Source organism: Bombus vosnesenskii, unplaced genomic scaffold (genome assembly GCF_011952255.1).
Source record: "Bombus vosnesenskii isolate JDL3184/JDL3185 unplaced genomic scaffold, Bvos_JDL3184-5_v1.1 scf7180000013445, whole genome shotgun sequence".
Lineage (NCBI taxonomy): Eukaryota > Metazoa > Arthropoda > Insecta > Hymenoptera > Apidae > Bombus > Bombus vosnesenskii.
In genome coordinates, this window is record NW_022883056.1 from 304,196 (window position 1) to 325,922 (window position 21,727).

At 34.4% G+C, this 21,727-nt stretch overlaps 1 protein-coding gene across 6 annotated transcripts in view; it reads right to left on the minus strand.

Moving 5' to 3' along the window:
- LOC117238298 overlaps positions 1–21,727 on the minus strand; it is a 64,833-nt gene that overhangs the window by 19,990 nt on the left and 23,116 nt on the right. For all 6 annotated transcript variants that reach the window (XR_004494166.1, XR_004494165.1, XR_004494164.1 and 3 more), the window contains exon 2: positions 3,226–4,802. Coding sequence is in view for 2 of the 6 variants with exons in the window: in XM_033503108.1 (XP_033358999.1) it covers positions 3,226–4,117 (892 nt within the window). In the remaining 4 variants the exon portion in view is untranslated. The remainder of the gene's footprint in view (positions 1–3,225; positions 4,803–21,727) is intronic.

Consider the following 21,727-nt stretch of genomic DNA (forward strand, 5'->3'; position numbering starts at 1 on the left):
CTATTTTCATAGAAATATATTAGCGTCTAAAGATTTCGAACATTTCGCTATGAACTTTTAAGCACTTCAAACGTTTATCAATTGCAAGATATCGAGAGAACGCGATTAAATTCCTGACACAGAGCGACGAGAAGTTTTAACGCTTCGAATAATTTCAACTAAATCGATCTGAATATTCAGCATGGTAGATTAAACCCTTTCGCTCGGTGTGAGTGTAGCATTACTGAAAGCACTTCTACTATGCAGACCGGACTAGTTTTTGTTAATACGACAACCTATGTGTATGAAAGTTTAATTATACACTTAAATAAATAGGCTACAAATGTTGTATTTATAGGAAATTTTCAAGTACGAAAATGTACAGAATACACATAATACGTGTATAAGTGTAAAATATATACAAAGTATTCAAAATAAAGTATTTATTATTTACATATATTTATATATTAAAATATCTACCAAGTGATAGAAATAAATTTCTATTTAAATTCTATTTGTTTGCCTAATGTCCATAAAAATGTGACTTTGTTTAAACATGCACAGCTTTTTGAGTACCACTTATAAATCAATTCTATCAGGTTGTGATGCTTTACTATCATATATAGCTACAATGATCGTAAAGACTAATAAAATCAGTGCAGTAGAGCACAAGTTACGCTTTTTAAACGATGTTATAAATCGAAATAAAAGTGACTCTAGATACATACATATTATAGAGAAAATTTATAGTACTAGATTAGAGAAATGTCGAATCTATAAAGACTGGTGGGAAGCAAAATGATTGCTCGATACGAGACAGCTTATACGCCCTTTGTAGCTTTTCTTTGTTAAAGAAAACTGGTTGGATGAGATGGTATTGTAAACAACGAAAGCAGAATGTTGTTGGGAATGAAACGATGATCAGAGACAAATTGCTATAGAAACAATTGCGTTCGTACTCTGTATGTTTGGAAAATACGTGTATGGCGACTTTCGAAATTAGTTTCGAGCCACCACGCTACACACGTAAAAGAATAGTGAAAATTCCTGTAATTCGGAGTAAATGGATTTCAGAGGACGAGCTCGAGGAATAACTTGCATTCTGAAGGACAACTGTACCTTATACAGTCACAGTTACACGTGTCGAAATGAACTCGACGTATGTTCAATTTGAGTCTGTCGTACTAGTTTGAATTAGTTTCAAGACAAATTTAGTTGCAAGAAATAGTTGAAGTTTTGTTACTGTATGCGTGAAATATCGTCTTTCCGAAGTTCGAATTTGACAGGTCAGCATCGTCTATTAAATTCTCACATATCGACCTTGTCAGCCACATTAATTTCCTGGCTTATGATTTTGCTCATAAGTACATCTATATGTACTATAATGTTACCTATTTATTGCTTTAGTATAATGTCCAAAGCAAACCCACAAAATATTATGGATAATTTATATTCAGCAAACTATAGTCTCTTAATATAAGTGAAGTCAGAGTTAAAGTTGAGCTTTGATATTAGAACAGCTTACATTCGTCGTATTTGATCTATAATCTGGGCTATGTAGGGACATAATTCGATATTTCAGAGCAAAAGGTTGAAGAGAAAGAAATTTCCTGTAAACCATCGCAAGATATTGAATGTTAGAGAGATTCATAATAAAAGTACCGAAATTTAATTACTGACTATTTTGAAGAATTATGGTAACCCTGTAATTTTCTTATATCAGTTTATAAAAGTGTTATAAATATTGCTATATAGGAACACGGATCAGTTATTTTATTTAGACAATTTTTTGATATGTTAATTTAAAAAGAAACCATAAATCATGGAACTGCAACAGCTTCATTACAATTTTTGAACAGAAATAGTAGTTCCTATAAATCTGGAATAATAAAACTAGTCAGTCATTGCAATAATACAATAAATTATTGCATAATATATTATGTTATGATATATAAATTAAAATACTAATATCTAATGTCAATATTTATATGTAAATATATATAGTTTTAACATATTTTTAACATTTCAATTTTAACAGAAATGTATTTTCCTATTAAATAGCTCTCTAACGAAACTATTTGTTGGTCAAATTTTTTATGAAATTAGATGTGTACTTCAGATTTAAGTTTCTATTATAGATTGCTTCTATAGACAGAACTCGGTGACAGATTTATAAATACCGACATCTATCTACTATTACGTTATTCAGGATCAATGATACTGTCGAATGAGTACGAGATTTAGACCGAATTCAGGATTCTCAATAATTATTGAAAGAACAGAACGTCTATTTTCCGCTAATCGATTTTTAATTTAAAAAAAAACTTCTACCATCAAAATATAAAGCAAAAGTCTAATTTAGCTGTAGCTTGAATCAATTTTTTGAGTCAAATCTTCTACATTTTCTTTAAAAATAGAAATACAACTAGACATAAAACTCTAAGTTCTTCGTCGGCCCCATACACATAAAAAATTCATATTCTAAGAGAAGATTTTATCCAACTGTAACTTAAAAGTTTCGATAATTTCTCTGAAAGTATAAACTTCCTTAAAAATACAAACGAAGAAACCGTATTTTCCTGTAAACTCAAAACTCTCTAAGACTCTCCGAAAAATAAGATTTCTATAAAGAAAAATTTAAAAATTTATGTGTTTCCCGTAGATAATACTTAAATAAAAAAATTCATGGTAGCAGAGATTTCACTATTTTAAGTTTCATTAGTTTTAGACAAAACTCAGTAGACATAAAGAAGAAAAGCAGTAAGTACTTTTATTATAAAGCATCACTGTTTAAAATGTTAGTACACTAATGTTAATGCAAAAGTTTTGGTATATCGACGTGTTACAAATTTGTTCTTCAATAGATACTTTCTTCATAATCGAGCATATTATATATTATATTTGTTATATAAAATATTAACAAATTTCCTTAGCATTGTAACGAGGTACAATTATCATGACTATATTGATAAAATTTAAAACAAATCTAAATATGCATACACAGAGATTACAACATAATCATGGTAGTCAAATCTCGTTGCTAGCGAAATTTACAGTTGCGAAATGTTTCGTATAGCACGCGTAATATATTCGCAAAACGTTTCTATAAATTTTGAAATTACTTCCATAAGTTACTGTATGTATGTATAACGAGCTATGGGAGCTATAATTCAACTACGAAAAACACCACGAACTTTCTCCACAGCCCAAATCCCATTCAAACAAACACGAAAATGCAACACTCACCGATTTGCGGTACGTCGTACTGTATGCTTCCCCTGGTAGATCTGAACATAATTTGAGAAGCGACGTTGATGCCGTTCCCGAGGGAGGACGGCGGTTGAGCTTGATGCGGAGTCGATTCTCCGGAGAGGTCGATGGAGCGGCGTCCGACAAGAGTTTGGCTCCTCTTTCCGGGAGGCTTGGCTGTGTCCAGGCCAAACGGCGGCCTCGACATAAACGTCGCGCCGTTCTGATAATCCCTGTACTTCTCAGGTCCCCGTGATATCGAGTCAGTCTTCATGTTCGCAGCAGTGTTTAACTTCTGCTCGAAGAGATCGTCGTAGTTCGATTGTCTGGTTTCTTGAAAGCTCTTGCGTCCTGTTTCGTCGTCGCATACTCTTATAGGCAGGCTGACCGTATTTCTCGAGTGTCTACAGTCGATTCGTAGCTTCTTAGTACGTTGATTACCCAGAGGGCCACCGCCCATTGGCTGTTGTTGCTGATCCTCGTGTAGAAACTGTTCGCCCGGTTGTGTCGCCGTGTTCATGTATTCCGAGTAGAGCATGTTCAACATAGCAGGTGACAGGGCAAAGAATACAGTCTGTAGCTCCCTAGGCTCTCTGATCATATCGTCGATCAATATACCAGCTGGTGTCCACGAGGAGATCCGTGGTTCGTCGTTCAATAGCAACCAGTTGGACAGGTCGTCTCGGTGAGAGGCCTCGGGAGGATATATCCTGAAGTGCAACAGGTTATTGCCTACCGAGTTTAGCTCGCTCTTCTTTCTGATCCCGCTACCGTGCCGGTAGTCCTGCTCCTGTGCACCCTGCATGATGATCACCGGACGATTCCCCACGGCCAGGTCCAGCCCTTGTCCCACGTACGTGAGAAGCCAGAACATGCACACCGCCATCATATATGTCACAATTTTCACCGGATTTAACCGGGCTGGCTTTCGAATCGATTAAAAATTAAGTGTCTTTTATTTGTCTCCTCTTCTTCTTTTCTCTCTTCTTGAATCGATTCTTTATGTAGCTTCGCCTTTGCTACTTTTTCTTTTTTTTTTTGTATGTTGTTTCGTTTTTAGCGCTTTTTATTGTATACACGTACCGCGTTCGATTTTCGTTTGCCAGTCAAAAGGCACGACGCTGAGAGTTTAGGCCGACTTTTCGTTAGCTGTGCAGGGGGAGGAAGCGTTTCTGTAGGGAGCGACTTGAGGGAAGAAAACGCGGACGATGAGCGATGACCGGCGATCAATCGATAACCGTGTAGGCATCCGTTACATGGGAAACGAAACGTTTCTTAAACGCGTTCAACTACTTTTATTCTATCTCTCGTTTTTCTACTTTGCTGCTTTTCTTCTTTCATCGGACACTCTTCTAAATCTTCGGATATAATCGGAATAGGGAGATCAATAAGAACATCACCTATTCTATTCTCTTTCGATTTCCTTCTTGTCTTCGTTTCTCTTCAATTCGACTCGATTCGGTCGGCGATCGTTGCACAGTCCACGATCGTGTCTCGTTAATGTCGCATTTCCGAAAATTCCCGACGATTCGTTCCACTCAATGTCAACAGAGGCTCTCGAGGATTTCCGCGTCCTGAAATCAGGCCGTTAGTAAAAAAAAAAAGGATGGCTCTTAGTCGACACTAAGGCGTGTGTCTGGAGAATAATATGCAGTGCCAGTGATGAATGGTGCTGGTGCTGGTCATGGATGCTTATTAAGGTGCTCGATAGTGTGGGCAACAACGAAATTCGATTTTTCTCCTGGTCCTCCTGCTCTTACCCCTGTCCTCTCTCCCTGTTGCCTGCATCGCGATTCTTTCTCTCCTCTGTCACTATTACAACATACTACTCTCCACTTTCTGATCCCTCTACTTTCCCCGGTAGAAATCGAAAGTCCAATTTCCAGGATCTACGACCACTTACGGTCCCTTGGCTGCGTCTGCAGATTCTCTATACTGGTTTCTGTCTTAAATTAGACACTTACTGTCCTCGATGACGTCATAGAAAACTGCTTTCTATCTCTGGTTTCCATGCTGTCGAAAGGCCTCGTGTGTCGGTTCACGGTGCTTGACTTTTGGAAGTGCTTGTGTGCCAGTGAGGCGTTATACGAGATTCTACGTGCGGTGTGACACGGCGTGCAGCGGTGACATCGAACTCTCCGAACGACTTTAAAGTGCGGAAAAGTGGCTATGTAGTACGAGAGAGATCAACAGGTGCCCGAAAAATGTGCAAAACCGTGCTCCTGGTTTAGGGGGTGAGGAGGTGGGGAGGAAGGGGATTAATTAAGGCGCCGGACGACACAGCTGGTCGTCGTGACGTCGAAAACACCGAAGGAGTAGAAGAACATAGTACGCACATCGATCATACAGTGATAGAGTGTGACACAACACAGGCGGCGCGTGTGAACAGAGAGAGAATACAATATATATATATATTATGTGCACGTATATATAGAGAAAAAAGAAAGTTATCGGGCAAAGGTGCAGTTGCGGAACATTACCCAGTGTATTAACAGAATATGATGTGGTTACATATGATTTAACGTGTGTTTCTGTGCGAAATACTTGCTTCTGTGACTGCGTGCTGCGATATCTTCGCCCTTCTGCGCCTCCTTCCCACCGTGGGACCTTTTCTCATGCGATACGACTAACAGATAACCTTCCCTGCCAAGTTCAAATCTTCCGTTTCCCGTCGCACATAACACTCTTCTTCTTCTTCTTCTTCTTCTTCCTCGCAGTTCTTGCACGTAAAATCCTCCAAAGTCTGTTCGATGATCGTCGATACTCTTTGAACAACTTTCAACGACCTTCTACTCGTGGAAACTCGTTTTACAGTCGATTACAATACCCGTAAACGTACTCGTGTTTAAACTTGGTTTATTCAGCAGCTAGCTTATTCTTGCCGTGACGGGCTACCGTTTCATCCAGTTTGTTCATCACCGACGGACCGGATCACGCGAACACAAAATGGTGCGAACACCAGTCCACTAACATGTTGCTGGCTGTCGTTCGCTGATACTCGTCATCCACGACGATGACGTCGAGAACGTCCGGTTAAAAACGCGTCGATCGACGTAACCACGGGGACCAACCTGTTTCCTTCTTTCTTTCTAATCTTGTTATATCCCGCTGCCTCGTACTATTCGTTGCTCGTTCGAACCTCTTCAAAAATGAATTCACTTTCTTCTACTATTCTTCTATGCTCAGCTGTTACGTTCTCTTGCTACGAGTTTGTGTTGCTCGCATGCTCGCCTTTGCCGCGAGCAGAGTATACGTAACGTACGTATACACGTAGGTTCTGGGAGACGCGAGAATGCCAAAGAAAAGTTGTTCGTTCCCTGTTTGTTGAATGGTCACCGATTCCTTTTCCTTTCTCAGTACGTCGTACGGTATTTAGACGCGGGCCGGGCAGGAAGTCGCGAAAAAACAGCGGCTGCGGAGTCGGTAAAAGGAGGTTGCGGCCGTGGATGTTGCTTTGTTGGCCGAAAGTCGAGGGATGGAGGATCGAAGGGTTGGGACGGTGGGTTAGTTCAGCGAGTGAGCTGGCTGGCGCCCTCACCAGAACTAACTCCCACGCTGCGCGGCAAGAGTCACCGGGTTTAATACACCGCGCATCTCCCTACCACCCCATCGAGACACCTGCCGTTCTCTTCCCTTTTCACCCCCGGACTCTAACGCTGCTAACCCGGCCCCGGCCACTCCGTGCATCGTTCACGCTTCCGTTCCGCAACGAGTCGCACACACCGGCCAACACTTGTGCCTTTTCCTCCCTCTGTCTCTCTCTTTCTCTCCCTTTCTCTCTCTCTCTCTCTCTTTTATTTTCCTTTGTTTTGCGTTTCTTTTTTTTTCTGTTCGTTTTAACGTGCTTTTCGAATCCAACTCGCGCGTGATTCTGTGGGTCTTGGATATGTCTGGGTCTTGAAAAAGAGGTCTTTTATGGAGAGAGGTTTTATAGCGGGCGAGTGGCGGGCGGCAGACTGCTGCCTCCATGTAGTCACCGTTTCGCCAACTTAACAGCTGTTGCGGGTAAATGTGGGCAACTTGTAAAAGAAATTGAATCAGACGGTTGTCGAGTGATGGCTGGTCTCGAGGACTTTTTGGTTGTGGTAGGTTGGTTTATGAGACGATTGAGTCGAAGATGATCTCATTGGATTCATAAAATATTTTATGAATGAAGTTAATAAGCAAGATCGTAAGACAATTACCTGGGATTATCGGCTACTTAGTTTGGCAAATGCATATTTATTCGATTAATTTCATCTGTTTATGAAAGAATATGTTGTTTTGGTTCTTTGGTTATTAAGGTTTTGGGATGTTGTGCTGCTAGATAAACACTTGGGATGATTTATTACGATGATATTTGTTAATTGCGTGTCCAAACCTGTTTGTTTATTTGACTCGGTAAAATTTGTTTAATTGTTCTTACTTTTTTCAAATAAGTACCTTGAACTTAACGATAATTTGTTAAACCATTAAATCGAATAATTATTACATATTTAAACAGCCTTGTAAAATACCCTGTTGAATTACTATAGATAAAGGTATAATCGTGTAAATGTGAATTAGGTAAATGTGTGAAGTAGATTAGAATGTAGATAAAATAGAACATATAAATAAGATACAAGTTCTAAAGAAAGATAAGGATCCACAAAACGGGTTATTATTAATAGTTTTGTTTCTATATGCATAGAATAAATGGCTTTGGTGTTTGGGAAGAAGTTTAAAGATATTGATCAGCGGGTGTTTAAACTGCACTAGCTAGTCAACCCACGTGAAACGGATGTACTCGATGTGTTATTACAAATTCTATCTAATAAATATCTCAGCCAGAGTTTGATAGCCAGCAATATTTCAACGATGAATATTCTGACAGCATAAAAGCGATATGTATATAACCAAATCGTTGACACTTTCATTCAACATCGAATCGTATATGCTAGTGGAAACGGATTTTACAAGTGAAATATGCGTGACACCACAAGTGTGAACGCAGACAAGCAAGATTCGAATACACGTGGCTACCGTGATTGATGAGCATCCATTCAATGTTGCACTCTCTTTACAAAGTTCAACAAACTGTTATTTACTCTGCTTTCGCGGAAAGCTCGTAAGGAAGTCAGCAAATACGATCGTCGGGGTTGGTTGATAGACATCTCGGGAGGATTTAATGGCACGAAACAATGGCTGGTTAGATTAATGCATCATTTTAATAGCCCCAACGAGTCAGACGATGATTGTCGAAACACTTCGCTTTAACGTGTTGTGAAACATTTTGCTGGTTTGGTTTCTAGTTAGGAATCGAGTATTTTATACTTTTTTTTATACCGCCAGTACAAACTTGAAGATAAAATATCTTTCTTTGAAATTGATTTATTTGAAATATCGTTTGGTGAAAATTTATTGAATTGTTTATTTTCACTGCTTGTGGCAGTCTTTGATCTAAAGAAACCTAGATGTAGAAAAATATATAAAAAATATACTTCACTTGTATAGTACATATAGTTTAATGAAAATCGGCAAAATTATTTGTATTTTTTGATTTATTATTTAGTCTATTAAATTTCCTAGATTATTTTCATTATTTAATTTAGAAAAATTGTTAAATAAATTTCTGTTATTTGGTATAATAACGCAGTATCGAGCGAAGAATTATTATTTAGTGAAACTTTATAAATAATTTGTTTGAGAAAAGAGCGCAATCATATTGAACAATAAAATTCACTATACTTGTTACTAATCATTCGTAAAAAATATTTTCGCAGTTTTTCTATATTGTAGATGTTTATATACAAATATTTTGCAGAAATTCATATTTTCACAGAGCACGAATAAAAATATGTTTTCCCTTTACATTTTTCATATTTACACTTGCGATAAATGCATAAACAACCGCAGCTGGCTTATACTCTCATATTTACTTGCTTCCTGTAATTCAAAACCAACTTCCATTGAATTTGCTAAGTTGTTCGCTAGCCACGAAACTTCATAGTTTCTTGTGTTCTTGAGGGATACCTTTACGATCAAGGGAAGTGTTAACATGTTACGAAGTACTCATAAAATCCAATAATTAGAACAGTTCGACTAAGTTTCCATACCACAGTGCCATAGAAGAGAACTTCCTTATTTTGATAGCACAGTTACCACGCTCGTCATATTTGATAATATTTAAATTTGCAAGGTTCCACGCTTACTCATGTAGCATAGTTATGTTACGGGTGAAACGTGAAATTTAGATAAATCTGATTTTAACCTGACAAAATATAAACAGTCAGATATTTTCAGACAATATTTAGTCGAGACATAAGATAATATTATTTTAGATAATATTTACATATTACTTCAGACAATATAACACGAGAATAACATTAATATCGTTTAAGTATAAGATTATGTTTAGACAAAACGTGTAGATAAAAGAATCGTATCTTGAAGCTACTATTATGCCTTTTTTCGAAAAGTTTCTACCACCAAAAAAAAAAAAAAAAAAAAGAAAAGGCAGCTGGTAGACTAACAAAATTTCGTTTTTGAAAGGAATAATTTTCATTTTTTCAATCTACTGTTTCTTCGTTAATATATTCGTATTTCCGTTTTTCTCTCATTGAAGTGGCTTCTTAAAACACTGATATTGTGTTTTGCACCGTAAGAAAGAAGGAAGGAGAAGATCGGACGCTACTTTATGGAATATAAAGAAATCGAGATATCCTCTGCTCTGCTTATTTATACTTTGAACATGGCTTTATGGCTTAAAGGTTACGCCAAAGCGTTCATTCTAAAGCGATCGCTTAGGTGGATTTTCTTGGTTTTCATGCTTTAGCGTTACGACGGTCCTTCACTTTCATATTCACGCGAACACCGTTTCTATTCTTATTGTTCTCCACGAAGGATGTTTCGTTACCTTCAATATATTTTTCCTATCAAAGTTGGCGATAACGAAACTTCTATCCATTTGTTTCCCGTCATATACAAAAGAACAATGTTATTATTCTGTCTGGTTACCCGGTGAATAACGAATAAGTTTTTTAAACGTATTATAATAAAACACAAAGAAAAGGAAGGTGTAAAGGAAAGATCGAAAAATTGGTAGAATTAAATGCAAAACGATTGTTAAATTGCTAATGCTTATACAGATTCACAAAATAGCGGAATATAAATAGAAGTCTGTTTCATACTTTCAGTTCGCAATGTACAAATGTTTCTTCCTTTTAAAATAATTAAATTTGTTTACAATAAAATGAATATGATGAAAATGGATGTGATCCTTTATAAATAATATAAATTTTATATGTTTTACATTACGTGTATGATATATACTTTTTTAATATATGTTTTAATATAAGCTTGGATTTATATTATACATGTCAATGGCTAAAATAATGAAACTGTCAAATGTCAGATGGATTGACTATGCTATGCGGTTAAATTTCATAATCTTACTTTGCTTAAGATATTCTGCATATTTTTGCACATTGTTTGTGCTCCGCAATTATTAATTAAGAATTCAAAATATGAGAGTTTCTCTTCTGATCTCCTTTTTCGATATTATTCCTTTTATATTGTATAAGTAAGGAGTAGAAAACAATATGCTAGATATTATTTTGGTCAAGACATCTATTTTCTTTTAAAAGCAACGATTTTCAATCATAGACAATTTTTAATTGTATTTATTACTGTAAACAATAATTTCTATGTTGTATAATTCGTTAATAAATAAAAGCGATCCAAACGATCTTTCTGTATTATAATAAACTTATATTATATTATAATAAATATATTTATATTATATTACATTATAATAAATTTTCTCTGCATGTATATTACATTTTCTCAAACATCGGAAGAGAAATATATGTTTATGATGAATATTTATAAATACACTGCTCTTAATTCATCATTTTTACAAATATTTACTGTAGATTGTGAATCGTTATTTTGTATTGATATAAGATTCTGATCGATTAAATTCTCTCGCTGACAATCTGGACCAATTATCATGTTTTGTATGAAACCAGCAGATATTCGAATATGTGACGTGTTATTGAATATTCCGTTAAGCTTCGGAAAACATCATTTGAATAAAATCATTCAATATACAATCAGCACACATAAAGTGTTCAAGTGTAATTTTTCAATTATTTTAATCCTTCAATTAATCTTCCAACGACATATAAAGCTCGAAAAAAGTTTGGCCTTCAACACATATCGACAATTCTATCAATTTCAATTTATTTTGCTATTTCGCCCCACGGATCATTTAATGAAAACTACACAATTAACGTAATATTTAATTCAATTTTTTGTCGAAACGTGAAATACCTATATAATTTTTGAATTAATTTTCCATTGATGAAATTTGAATGGAAATTTTTTCGATAAATTTTCTCGACGAAATTTTAACTTTCGACATAAATCAACAATTCTGCCAATCTCAATTTGTTCCACTAATCTAGTCCATCGATTATCGAATGAATTCGATAAGATGAATAAATCGAGACAAAAACTTTGAAACAACATATAATAAATATAATGTAACATTTAATTTAATTCTTGCCACAGAATGGCAAATACGCGCTCTCGATTAATTTTCTATCTATTATAAAATTTCCATGTGTGTGTAAATGTCAATTTCCCTGGAAAAATATTTCGATTTTACACGCAATTCTACCAACCTCCATGTTTTTTGTTTAATTCTACTCTATCGATCACCGAATGTAGATCGACACAGAAAGTTCGAAATATACGATTAACACAATATTTAATGCCATTGTTTCCACGGAATACGACACGTAACTTTTCTATTTATTTTCTATTGTAAAATCTTCTCTGGTAAAATTACGATGAAAATTCTATCAATAATTTTTCCCCAAAAAGCTTTCGATTTCCGACACAATTTTACCAATCTCAACTTATATCTCCTTATCCTTCTTCATCGATCACTCGAACGAAGAATGGATCGATCCCGAAGACTTCGAAGAGTTCCACGGCTTGGTTCATGCATAATACAATCGCATTTTTCCTGATAGATTCTGTTCGAACATATGCCTGATTGAATGCAAACCTTGCTGGAAAATTGTTACGTAAGCGTTCCGTTACAAACTCTACGACGTTTCAAAATTCAATCCGTTTATTTATCAAAGAATCTGTGCATCATGACACGCTACGTGCATATTTTATATAAATATGGTAGCACGCCTGTATATTGTTGCCCTGTAAGTATAATACCATGTGATGAAAGAATTGCGATCAGTACTCAGAATACGCCATAAACGCTTTTGTATGTAACGCGTTAGATAAATTTAACATGCCAACTTTTTCTATAGGAAAATACTTTTACACGTGTGGTTCGTATTGTCAGACGTATTTCGCGCGTAGTATGAGGGTGCACCGTATCGGAACTCTTTAAAACGATTCCAATCGTACGAAATATAACATTTATGGTTCTTCGAGTTCCGTATTTCCCGCGTAGTACGGGAATACACTGTATGTATTGGGATTCTTTCAAGTGTAACTCATGTTTCAATCGTGGTTTTATTAATACGAAAAATTGTTCGGGTCTGGTCTGATAAAGTGAAACGTCGGAACAAAAGCACAACGTATTAATAAAACCACGATCGAAACTCGAAGACAAACGTGTCATCTATTCGCCGTGAAAGTTTAGATGCTGAAACGTGAAATATAGTTCAAATAAACCTATTTCATTTCTTTTTGGCCTTTGATCTTATCTTATGCAACTATATGTAATCGATGAAAAAAATACGTGCTGTTAATTAAAATAAATAAAAGAGCAAATTTATCCTGCGAGGATTCTGGAAATCAATTCATGATCCAAACTTTGAGGATCTATATATAGCAATATCCAAAACTTCCTCCAAATCCGACGAAAACCTAAGTACCCAAAGTTTACACATCGGAAAGGGAACACGTAACGTTAACGGCGATCATAATTTTTTCCGCAAAGGATACAAGGCCCGTGTACCTCGTTCGCTATCGATTTCGAGCTCGCAGCCTGGCTCACAAAGTAGCTTCCATAACCATAAAAATGATATCCAGGGGGGAAAAAAGTAGCTGAAAGAAAAAAAGACCCATCGACAATGTCATTATCGTGGTTTTATGGCGTGGTAGACGCCTTCCGTCCGCGGGCGACTAAAAACAAATTTCCAGATTAACAGGATGGTTCGGGTGATCGTCATTGATCGCGTCATCACAGCCTTGTGGGCGTTTTACGGCGTGTCCGCAATGTTCCTAAACGTCGGCCCTGCGCCATGGGTGCGGGAAGCAAAAGAAAGGCTATAACGCCGGATGGTGAACGTTATGCAGCAGAGGGTGGTGGGTATACGATGTTTCGTCGCAGAATGAACGTGCGCAGTAACTTTAATTAACCGCGTACTCTGTGCCTGGTCTAATCAACACGTTAACTGTCAAGGTGGACGATCGTTGTTGACCCGTGTTTTACTAAATCTTTCAGAACGAATTGAGTGAACTTTTTTCTTTGAACGCGCAACCCTTGGATTCTTGGAATTACATTTGTTACGTTTTTTGTGCACCGTATTTTTAAACATGGGATATTTAAATTGCGGAATGATTAACAGGCATTCGTAGGTAGTCTGCGAAGTGATTTCGCGAAATGCACTTGATTTCAGGAAATATTTGAGATGTACAAAGTGTAGTGCTTTGTAATGCGATGCTTATTAGCTGAAACGATTTTCTACCGAGGTTCTACTTTTTTAATTATATTCCCCAAAATATGAATTTACGTAAAAATTCGCAAAATTTAATGATTAAAAATTTAAGATAAATTTCATGGACTATAAAATGTTGAACAATGTAAGTGATTCAGATAGGATTTTTAGTTAGTTTAGACAGATCGTCATTTTTCAATTAGTATGATATTCTATACGATAGAGAGAAACAATTAAAACGTCTGAATGATTGAAAATATCATTAATACTTCAATTGCTGTAGGCTATCGATATTTATATCGCTTTCTCAGAGATTAAAATCATTCGCTGAAGGAGTGGATTGTGATGTGAAATAAACGAGGTTGGTTCCTTTGATAGGTTCTATTTGGACATGGTTTCGGTAATGGCTTCAGTATCGATTTTTAGAGTACAGAATACAGAATTTAAGGTTCCCCTAAATGTAAGATTGAAGGCTGGAGGATCGAAAAATCAATGTTTAAAAATGTAAGGTTTAAGATTTATTGTCTAGAGACGTAAAGCTCGCAATTTTCAATTTGATGTTAGGACATCAAAGTTGAAAATCAAAGGACAAAAGTCCAAAGTTCTAAATCGAAGTTTAATAGTCAAAAGATCAAGTCGAAAATCGAAAATTAAGGCTTAAAGATTAAAGGATCAAAGTCGGAAAACCGAAAGCCTAAAGTTGAAGAGAGAAAGTCTAACGTTACAAACTATTTCAGCATCAAAATATCGAATGCAAAGAATACATTTTTTATCCTTAAAAATTACAGATCAAAGCTCGTTTTAATCTTTGAATTTAAAACGAATCGACTAGACTGCAAAGTCTAAAAAAATACAAATTTCCTAATTGACAAAATTTTGAACAGTTTTTTATATTTAGACGAATCAAAAGCTTGTATTTTTTCTATGCTTAAACGAACAATATACCTGAAGAATCCAAAGTGCAGAAGATTGAAAATACAGAACCCGACTAAGAAATTATTATTCGAATACCTTATGTTCAAGAGTATAATGAAAGAATAACAAATGTAAGCCTAAGAATGCGACATAGTAGAAAAATAAGTGAACGTAGTAGAAAATCTTGAAATTTGAATATTTTATGCTTAACCAAAGAATAACTAAGTGTTCAGCTTATAGGATCCGAAGTTCAAAGTTTCTGTGCTTAAAATTAGAATGTGAAATTCTCAACTAAGAGTTCTTCACATTTTGATCTTCCACGCTTAACCCATATAATTTTAACAATGCGTAAGGTTTATAGAATTCAAAATACAAAACTTCACCGATCAAATCAGATGAAATTCGTTGAAAATTATAAAACATCAAATAGTCTCTAGCCGAATGAACGATATGAAAATAACGAACATCCAATAAACAGTCATCACTTAATAATACCTTTCATCGAGTCATCTTCCAATTTTCCCCTTTCAGTAGTAACCAAGAACTTGCCACTTACCATTGAAAATCCCTTCTATTAGCGAAATCCGATTACATCGTGGAACACTGTGTAGCTGTTTACTAATCAATCGGCTTCACTAAGCGATCAGCGCTTAATTGCATAATTGATCGATCCTTTGACGAAGATAATCGATCGACGAAGAAGCGATACAAGGCTTAAACGGGCGATCGTCGTTAATACTATTCGTAGAATTAAATTGCACAAAAGGCTCGACTGATTTATCCCGTTATTGTCTTTCGGCTTTGACGTTATTTTCTTGGCTGAAATCGCCTGATTCAGCGTCGCTTTGACAAAAGATTTCTTGTTCAGCCCTGATACAACGGGGCTTTGCGTAATGTGCAGGCACTTGTTGCTCTAAATAAACGAGTTCATCCGTCGGACCATGAAACGAACCACATTATCGTGCCTTTTGGGCATGACACGCTCGTCTATCGATCCACTTTCTTGCACCGAATTTCCTAATTCGACTTTGTCTCGTCTTTCAATGGAACTGCAACGGAACTTGTATAATCAGAGACCTTTTGCATAATAGTTTACTGAATAGCTATTAATTAGACTGTTTTCATGTTTATGCGTCCGCATAATTTATAGAAACACTTAATTCTATGGAACCAACTAAAGAAACGAACTTCAACTAAAATTTGCTTCATCCTCTAAATGCTATAACGAGGATTTTACTTTGGTTATTTTGTACAGTTTTGTATATCGTATACAAGCACAAATTATCATAAAATTCATCGAAATTTGTCGATGGCAAATCTTCTACCATATGAAATAGCAATTTATTCATGCAGCGGATAATGATACGTGTTTAATCGACGATAAACTGCGACTAACTGCAGTGAATCATAAAAATGATTACAAAATTCCTTGTTTGTCGATATATCTTGTATTATTTGAAATAATAATTTATTCATTTAGCGAATAGTAGTTTATATTTACTCAACGTATAATTGTTTCTGATCAACACTATAGATGATCATAAAGTGCCAGATTATTGGGCGATGAAATACGTTGGCCGCGTAACACGCTAGTCAATTATAATACATTTTATTAATTATTAACCGTACGGAAAGCTCAATCGCGACTACTAATTTCCTGGTCTCGTTATGAATTTAATCGAGATTGATGGGGACGTCGGTTCCATTGACGCTGGCTGTAATGAATTATCGCCGCCGTGTGAATATTAACGACTAGTAGCTTCAGAACTTTGCATAACAAATGTATAACGTTTAAACGTATGCAAAGCACAATGTCCAACCTTGCTAAATTTATATTTTACTCGTTTTAAACATACTTGCATCTGATTAATATACGAGCTGTTCTTTTTTTCCTGAACTTTTAAAATTAACAGTTTCAATTTATCTTCAGTTGCTTCTCTGTCCTTTCTCGACATTAATATAAGCGAGCTTTACTGTCCTGAAACACTGGCTTCCTACTAAATGTCTGAACAAGATTACGGATTATGCAAATCTTCATATCTTTGTAAATTTAAGTAGGTTGTTTCATTTTCTAAATATTACAACGAAATATTATATTTTCGATATTTCTCGCATTTTTGTGTTTTTACATTTCGCATAAAGATTAGATATTACTTTCTTATTATTATATTATTATAGATATTACTTAAAATTTTGCTAAGAATTAGGAATAAATAGAAGAAAAGACGATTAAAAAGCCCAACGAAATCTCGTTGAAAAATATCTTTTCTATTAATCTATTCGTTAGATCTTTTTCATTATTTATTGCACTTAATGTTTAACCTAATTATGCACCTTGTTACTTAACAGAATCTAACTTACTTAACAGAATTAAATAAAAAAAATTGTATTCCCTTTCAATCTCATGTAATAAAATATGTTTATCGATCACCAAAAATATTACCAACTTCCCCAACAATCCAATATTATGGCAAACCCGTTATTTTATTTTTTCACATGTTTAAAGTTCTCACAATTACACAATTATCTATAATTCGATGGTAATCAACGAATTAAATAATATCTACCTTGATAATTTTGCAGCCACCGTGAACTTTACCCAGTTTTAAACTCTCGTAAGTTTGTATTTTAAACATCATTCTAACTTCTTTATCGTGTACATAAAACTAACCCAATCTCTGTCTCTTCTGCATACATGCAAACAAATGGAAAAAGAGACTAATCTAAAACTTGCAAGATTAACGCTATTCCAGCTTGTCCAATTTAAGATACTAAATATTTCCTGAGATTTTCGAGACGCTAAAGAATTCCATTCAACACTGTCAAAATATTCAGCAACCTGGAACTCTTGAACGTCGGCGGCAAATTCAATTCAAGAACAGCCAAGGTTTCCAAGGGACGTTCCAAGTTTTCCAACCCCAACCTTAAAGATCTTCGAGAGTGTGATGTAATTTCGGCATGTTAGAAGAAATTCCAAACTAAAAGTGTATACTCATACACAAAGTACAGATATACACTGTCCATAAGTGTTTCAGTTGATTCTTTATGTCGTGTAATTGGAATGAAACAATCTGTACGTTTGAACTGAAACAAGAAATGTACAGTGCACAGTTACAGAAAGCACGTATTTGCACTTACCATTATTTCCCAATGAAATAATTTCTCTACAGACGTCCTACATTTTATTTTTATAGTAAATAAATTTCTATAATCGTATAAAGATACTACTAAATGTATGCCAACATATGTTACGTAAATAATGTAGTAACACGATGAATATTTTGTTTAAAAAGATTGAGATATATCGACCAGAAATTGCAGACGTTACAATACTCTTCTTTTGTCTTTTTGGATTGGAAAAGGACAAGTACCTTGTCATCCTTTAATCCAACAAAAGTGTAAAGAGATGTGTGCACTTAGCAACTTTGAAAAGTTATTTTTCTCGAATAAAAGCATTCCTGGAATAAAAGCCAGGTATCCTTCCTTGTCATCAATTTTCCTCCACTTTCAATTGCTCTTTTATTCATACTAATCGATAATAATTATTATTTTTATTTATATCTACAAAGTGTGTATGGTTGTCAGAGGTAAGAATTTGAGAACGTCTAAACATTTATGGATGATAATGTATGTTTAATTAGACGGTATATTTGCAGAAAATTAAGGGCTGAACGTTTGACAACTGGAAAGGGGCGTGGAGCGTGGTTACACGGGGTGAAAAAGGCAGTCAGTAGGTGTTGGTGTGAAAAGGCACCCTTTAACAAGTGGTATCATTGCGCATGTCTACTTCCACGTGACCCTGACGTCAGATTGCACAATTCCACGCGAACAGTACGAGACATATTCAATAACTTGATGTGCTTGCATTCGTCGTTTAACAAGTGCTATTTAGACCGTCGCTTCCGACGGTAAACATTGGTTTCAGACACGAAATCGAAAGTACGTGTATGCAATATGTTCCGATAATTTCGTTATTTATTCGCGAACTCGCCTACATAGTTTGATAATAAATAGGAGAAATAATTTAGTAAATTGGCTCTACAAGCTGGCCTGATTTATAGTTTGGTTTTGCAGAGAATTAATTTTGATTATTTTGTTGATATAATGTGAGACGTATGCATGACATATGTCGAGATATAATATTCTAGTAATAATTAAAATTATCGTTATTATTAAATTATTACTATCAAATTATTATACGTACAGTAATCCGTAAATTTTTGAGTAATTTATTATATATAATAATCAGAATATTATTACATTGGAATTATTATATACATACATATATGTATGTGATGTCGTAGATTTTCGTATAAATTTTGCTACAGCGTTCTATGACTAAAAGTAAGATGAAAGTATCGTATAAATTTTTTTGGCGAATAAATATAGTAGTGTGTTGAGAATTTCAGATTATGTCGGTAATAGTCGACAATACTTTGAAAATACGAGAATGCATAGATGCAATGTAATATCAACGAATTATTGAATTTATTCGGCAAACTAATTTGTTATTTAATATACCTATTTAACTCGCTATACGCAATTTAATAAATTAATATGAAACACGAAACCTCATTTAGTTACTCTTGCTTTGTATTGTATTATCATTCACACATATGTAAATTTATTTCCATTCCCATCACATGCCACATTTTTATTAATGACATTTGGACTGTTTCAATAAATCACATATGGTTGACAGAAATAGACACTTAGATAGATAAAATATTAAATTGAATTAAATTAAATTGTATAAGTAGATACATCATCAAATAGATGTTCTCATTTAATATAGATTCTTAAAGTTAAATATTAATTTAATAACAGAAATCAAAAGAAACATTTTCGTAAAAATTATAGATTATTTTAATTTTACATTTTATAAATAATACTTAAAAAACATAAAGGTATTTATGTACTTTTATGACTTAAGTATTTGCCAAAAATTTTCCATTTCTGCTCGAAAAGGAATTCCACGTGTTTCGCTTTGCACTCTGACATAATTTTCTAAAATAAGCGAAAGTGGCATATTTAACGAAATTGAAGTAACGAGGTACAAACTGATTATATTGACTATTTTATTGCGGTAATTGTCCATTCATTGTAAATAGAAATATCTAGTTTCGTCTTAAACAAAGGAATTTTTTTAATAGATCTTATAAAAGTGGTTCGCTATAGTGCTTGCTAAATTAAACCAGGAAAATACTGATAAGAAAAAATTAAGGACTTAATGCGAAGGACACGATGTAAAGTTCAAGTACACCGTTTTAGAAATTTTAAAGAACCCTCGGTGCTTTTTTACACTTTAAGAAACTTCTCAGACAAAAGGGGAAATTTTCTTTTATTTAACATCCTTTTTTATCACATTGATTTCTTCATATGTATAATTGCATTTTCAAGCAATTTAGCTCTATCTTTATACTTCTTAAACTTTCATTATAAAATCTAAGTCCCTGATTAAGAGTTTTTATTAGGTTTGTTAGGTTTATTCAGGTTAATAATTACATTTTCGAGCAAGTTACCCTGATTTATATGTGTTTTATTAAATTTTTATCGTAAGATTTAAATTTCTCCAATTAATAGTTTCTTATTAGTCTACTTTTTATTTGTATTTCCAATAGATCTATTTTTTCATTTACTTTCAATTTTATTTCTATCGTAGTTTGACTACTTGATATTTTTTCTCCATTAAACTCCTGTTTCATTAGTTACCAATAAATATTTTTTTACACAAATCAGTTAATATCTAATTGTATAATTTCTAAAAGTATTCTTCAAAGTTCTTATAAATATTTATTCTTTACAATAAATATTTGCTACAAAATATTTATCACAACTATTACGAATATTTATTCTTTATAATTATTTATTCGTATGCCGCATTTAGACAATAACAAATTTAGAAATTTTCTACGTTTTAAGAAACTTTCAAAGCAAAGACATTCAATAATATTTAATAGTATTTTCTATTAGATTTATTTCTTTACGTTTATAAACTTTCATGGAATTTGGCTCAATTTTTACATTTTTTTAACTTCAACCTTAAAATATAGTTATGTAATTACCCATTGTCTTTGTTCAATCTTTCAACTATTGTAATTTACTAGCTATTTATCATCATTTTACTCATCAGCCATCTTCATTTATTACTTAATTTCCTTTTAATTTCTATCTTCATCGTACTTTCCATGTTTCGTATTTTTGTTTTGTGAGTCTTTCCAGTCTAAATAAATTTAGTTATTTTAATTCGACATTAACATTTATCATTGGCACTGACATTTAATCGCTTTGAACAACTTTCCATCCGTAAAGTGAAAGGTTAAATTTCAATCACGAGAACATCAGCAACATTTCGTAGCTCGTAAATTTAAATCAGCCGCGTGTCTGACATATGAGGGGCATATTCTACTGCGTGTGGGAAACGCGTTTATTTTCGTTGGTTCGTGTTACACCATCGTACACGACACGATAGTTTAATCTAGAAAATGCGAAATTAAGACCGTCTCGATGAAATGTGTATACTAGCCAGCGTGAAAAACGTTCCTCGCTCTTGTTTCGTCGACACAGAGGAATGTTAATTCATAATTATAATTTGTGCACGCCACGACGTCTCGTCTGGTTTTTCAATGCTTCTTTCTGATAATTACAGACCATTTGGTCGTAGTACGGTTAAAATAAAGAACAGCAGATATTATTGGTTTCTCTGAAACGTCGGGTTTTTCAAAATTAATTAAAATTTAATACCTCGAGATCTCATAAATATCCTCGATTTAATTAAAACGTGTGAAGTAAAACATGTCGCGATCCGGATTGAAAGGTGAATGCTTAGTTGATTATTGAAACAATCGCGTGAAATTAATGTGAAAATGAAAGAGGAAGCACCAATTTTATTGTTATTTCTAAAGTTGCTTAATAATTAATAATATAAT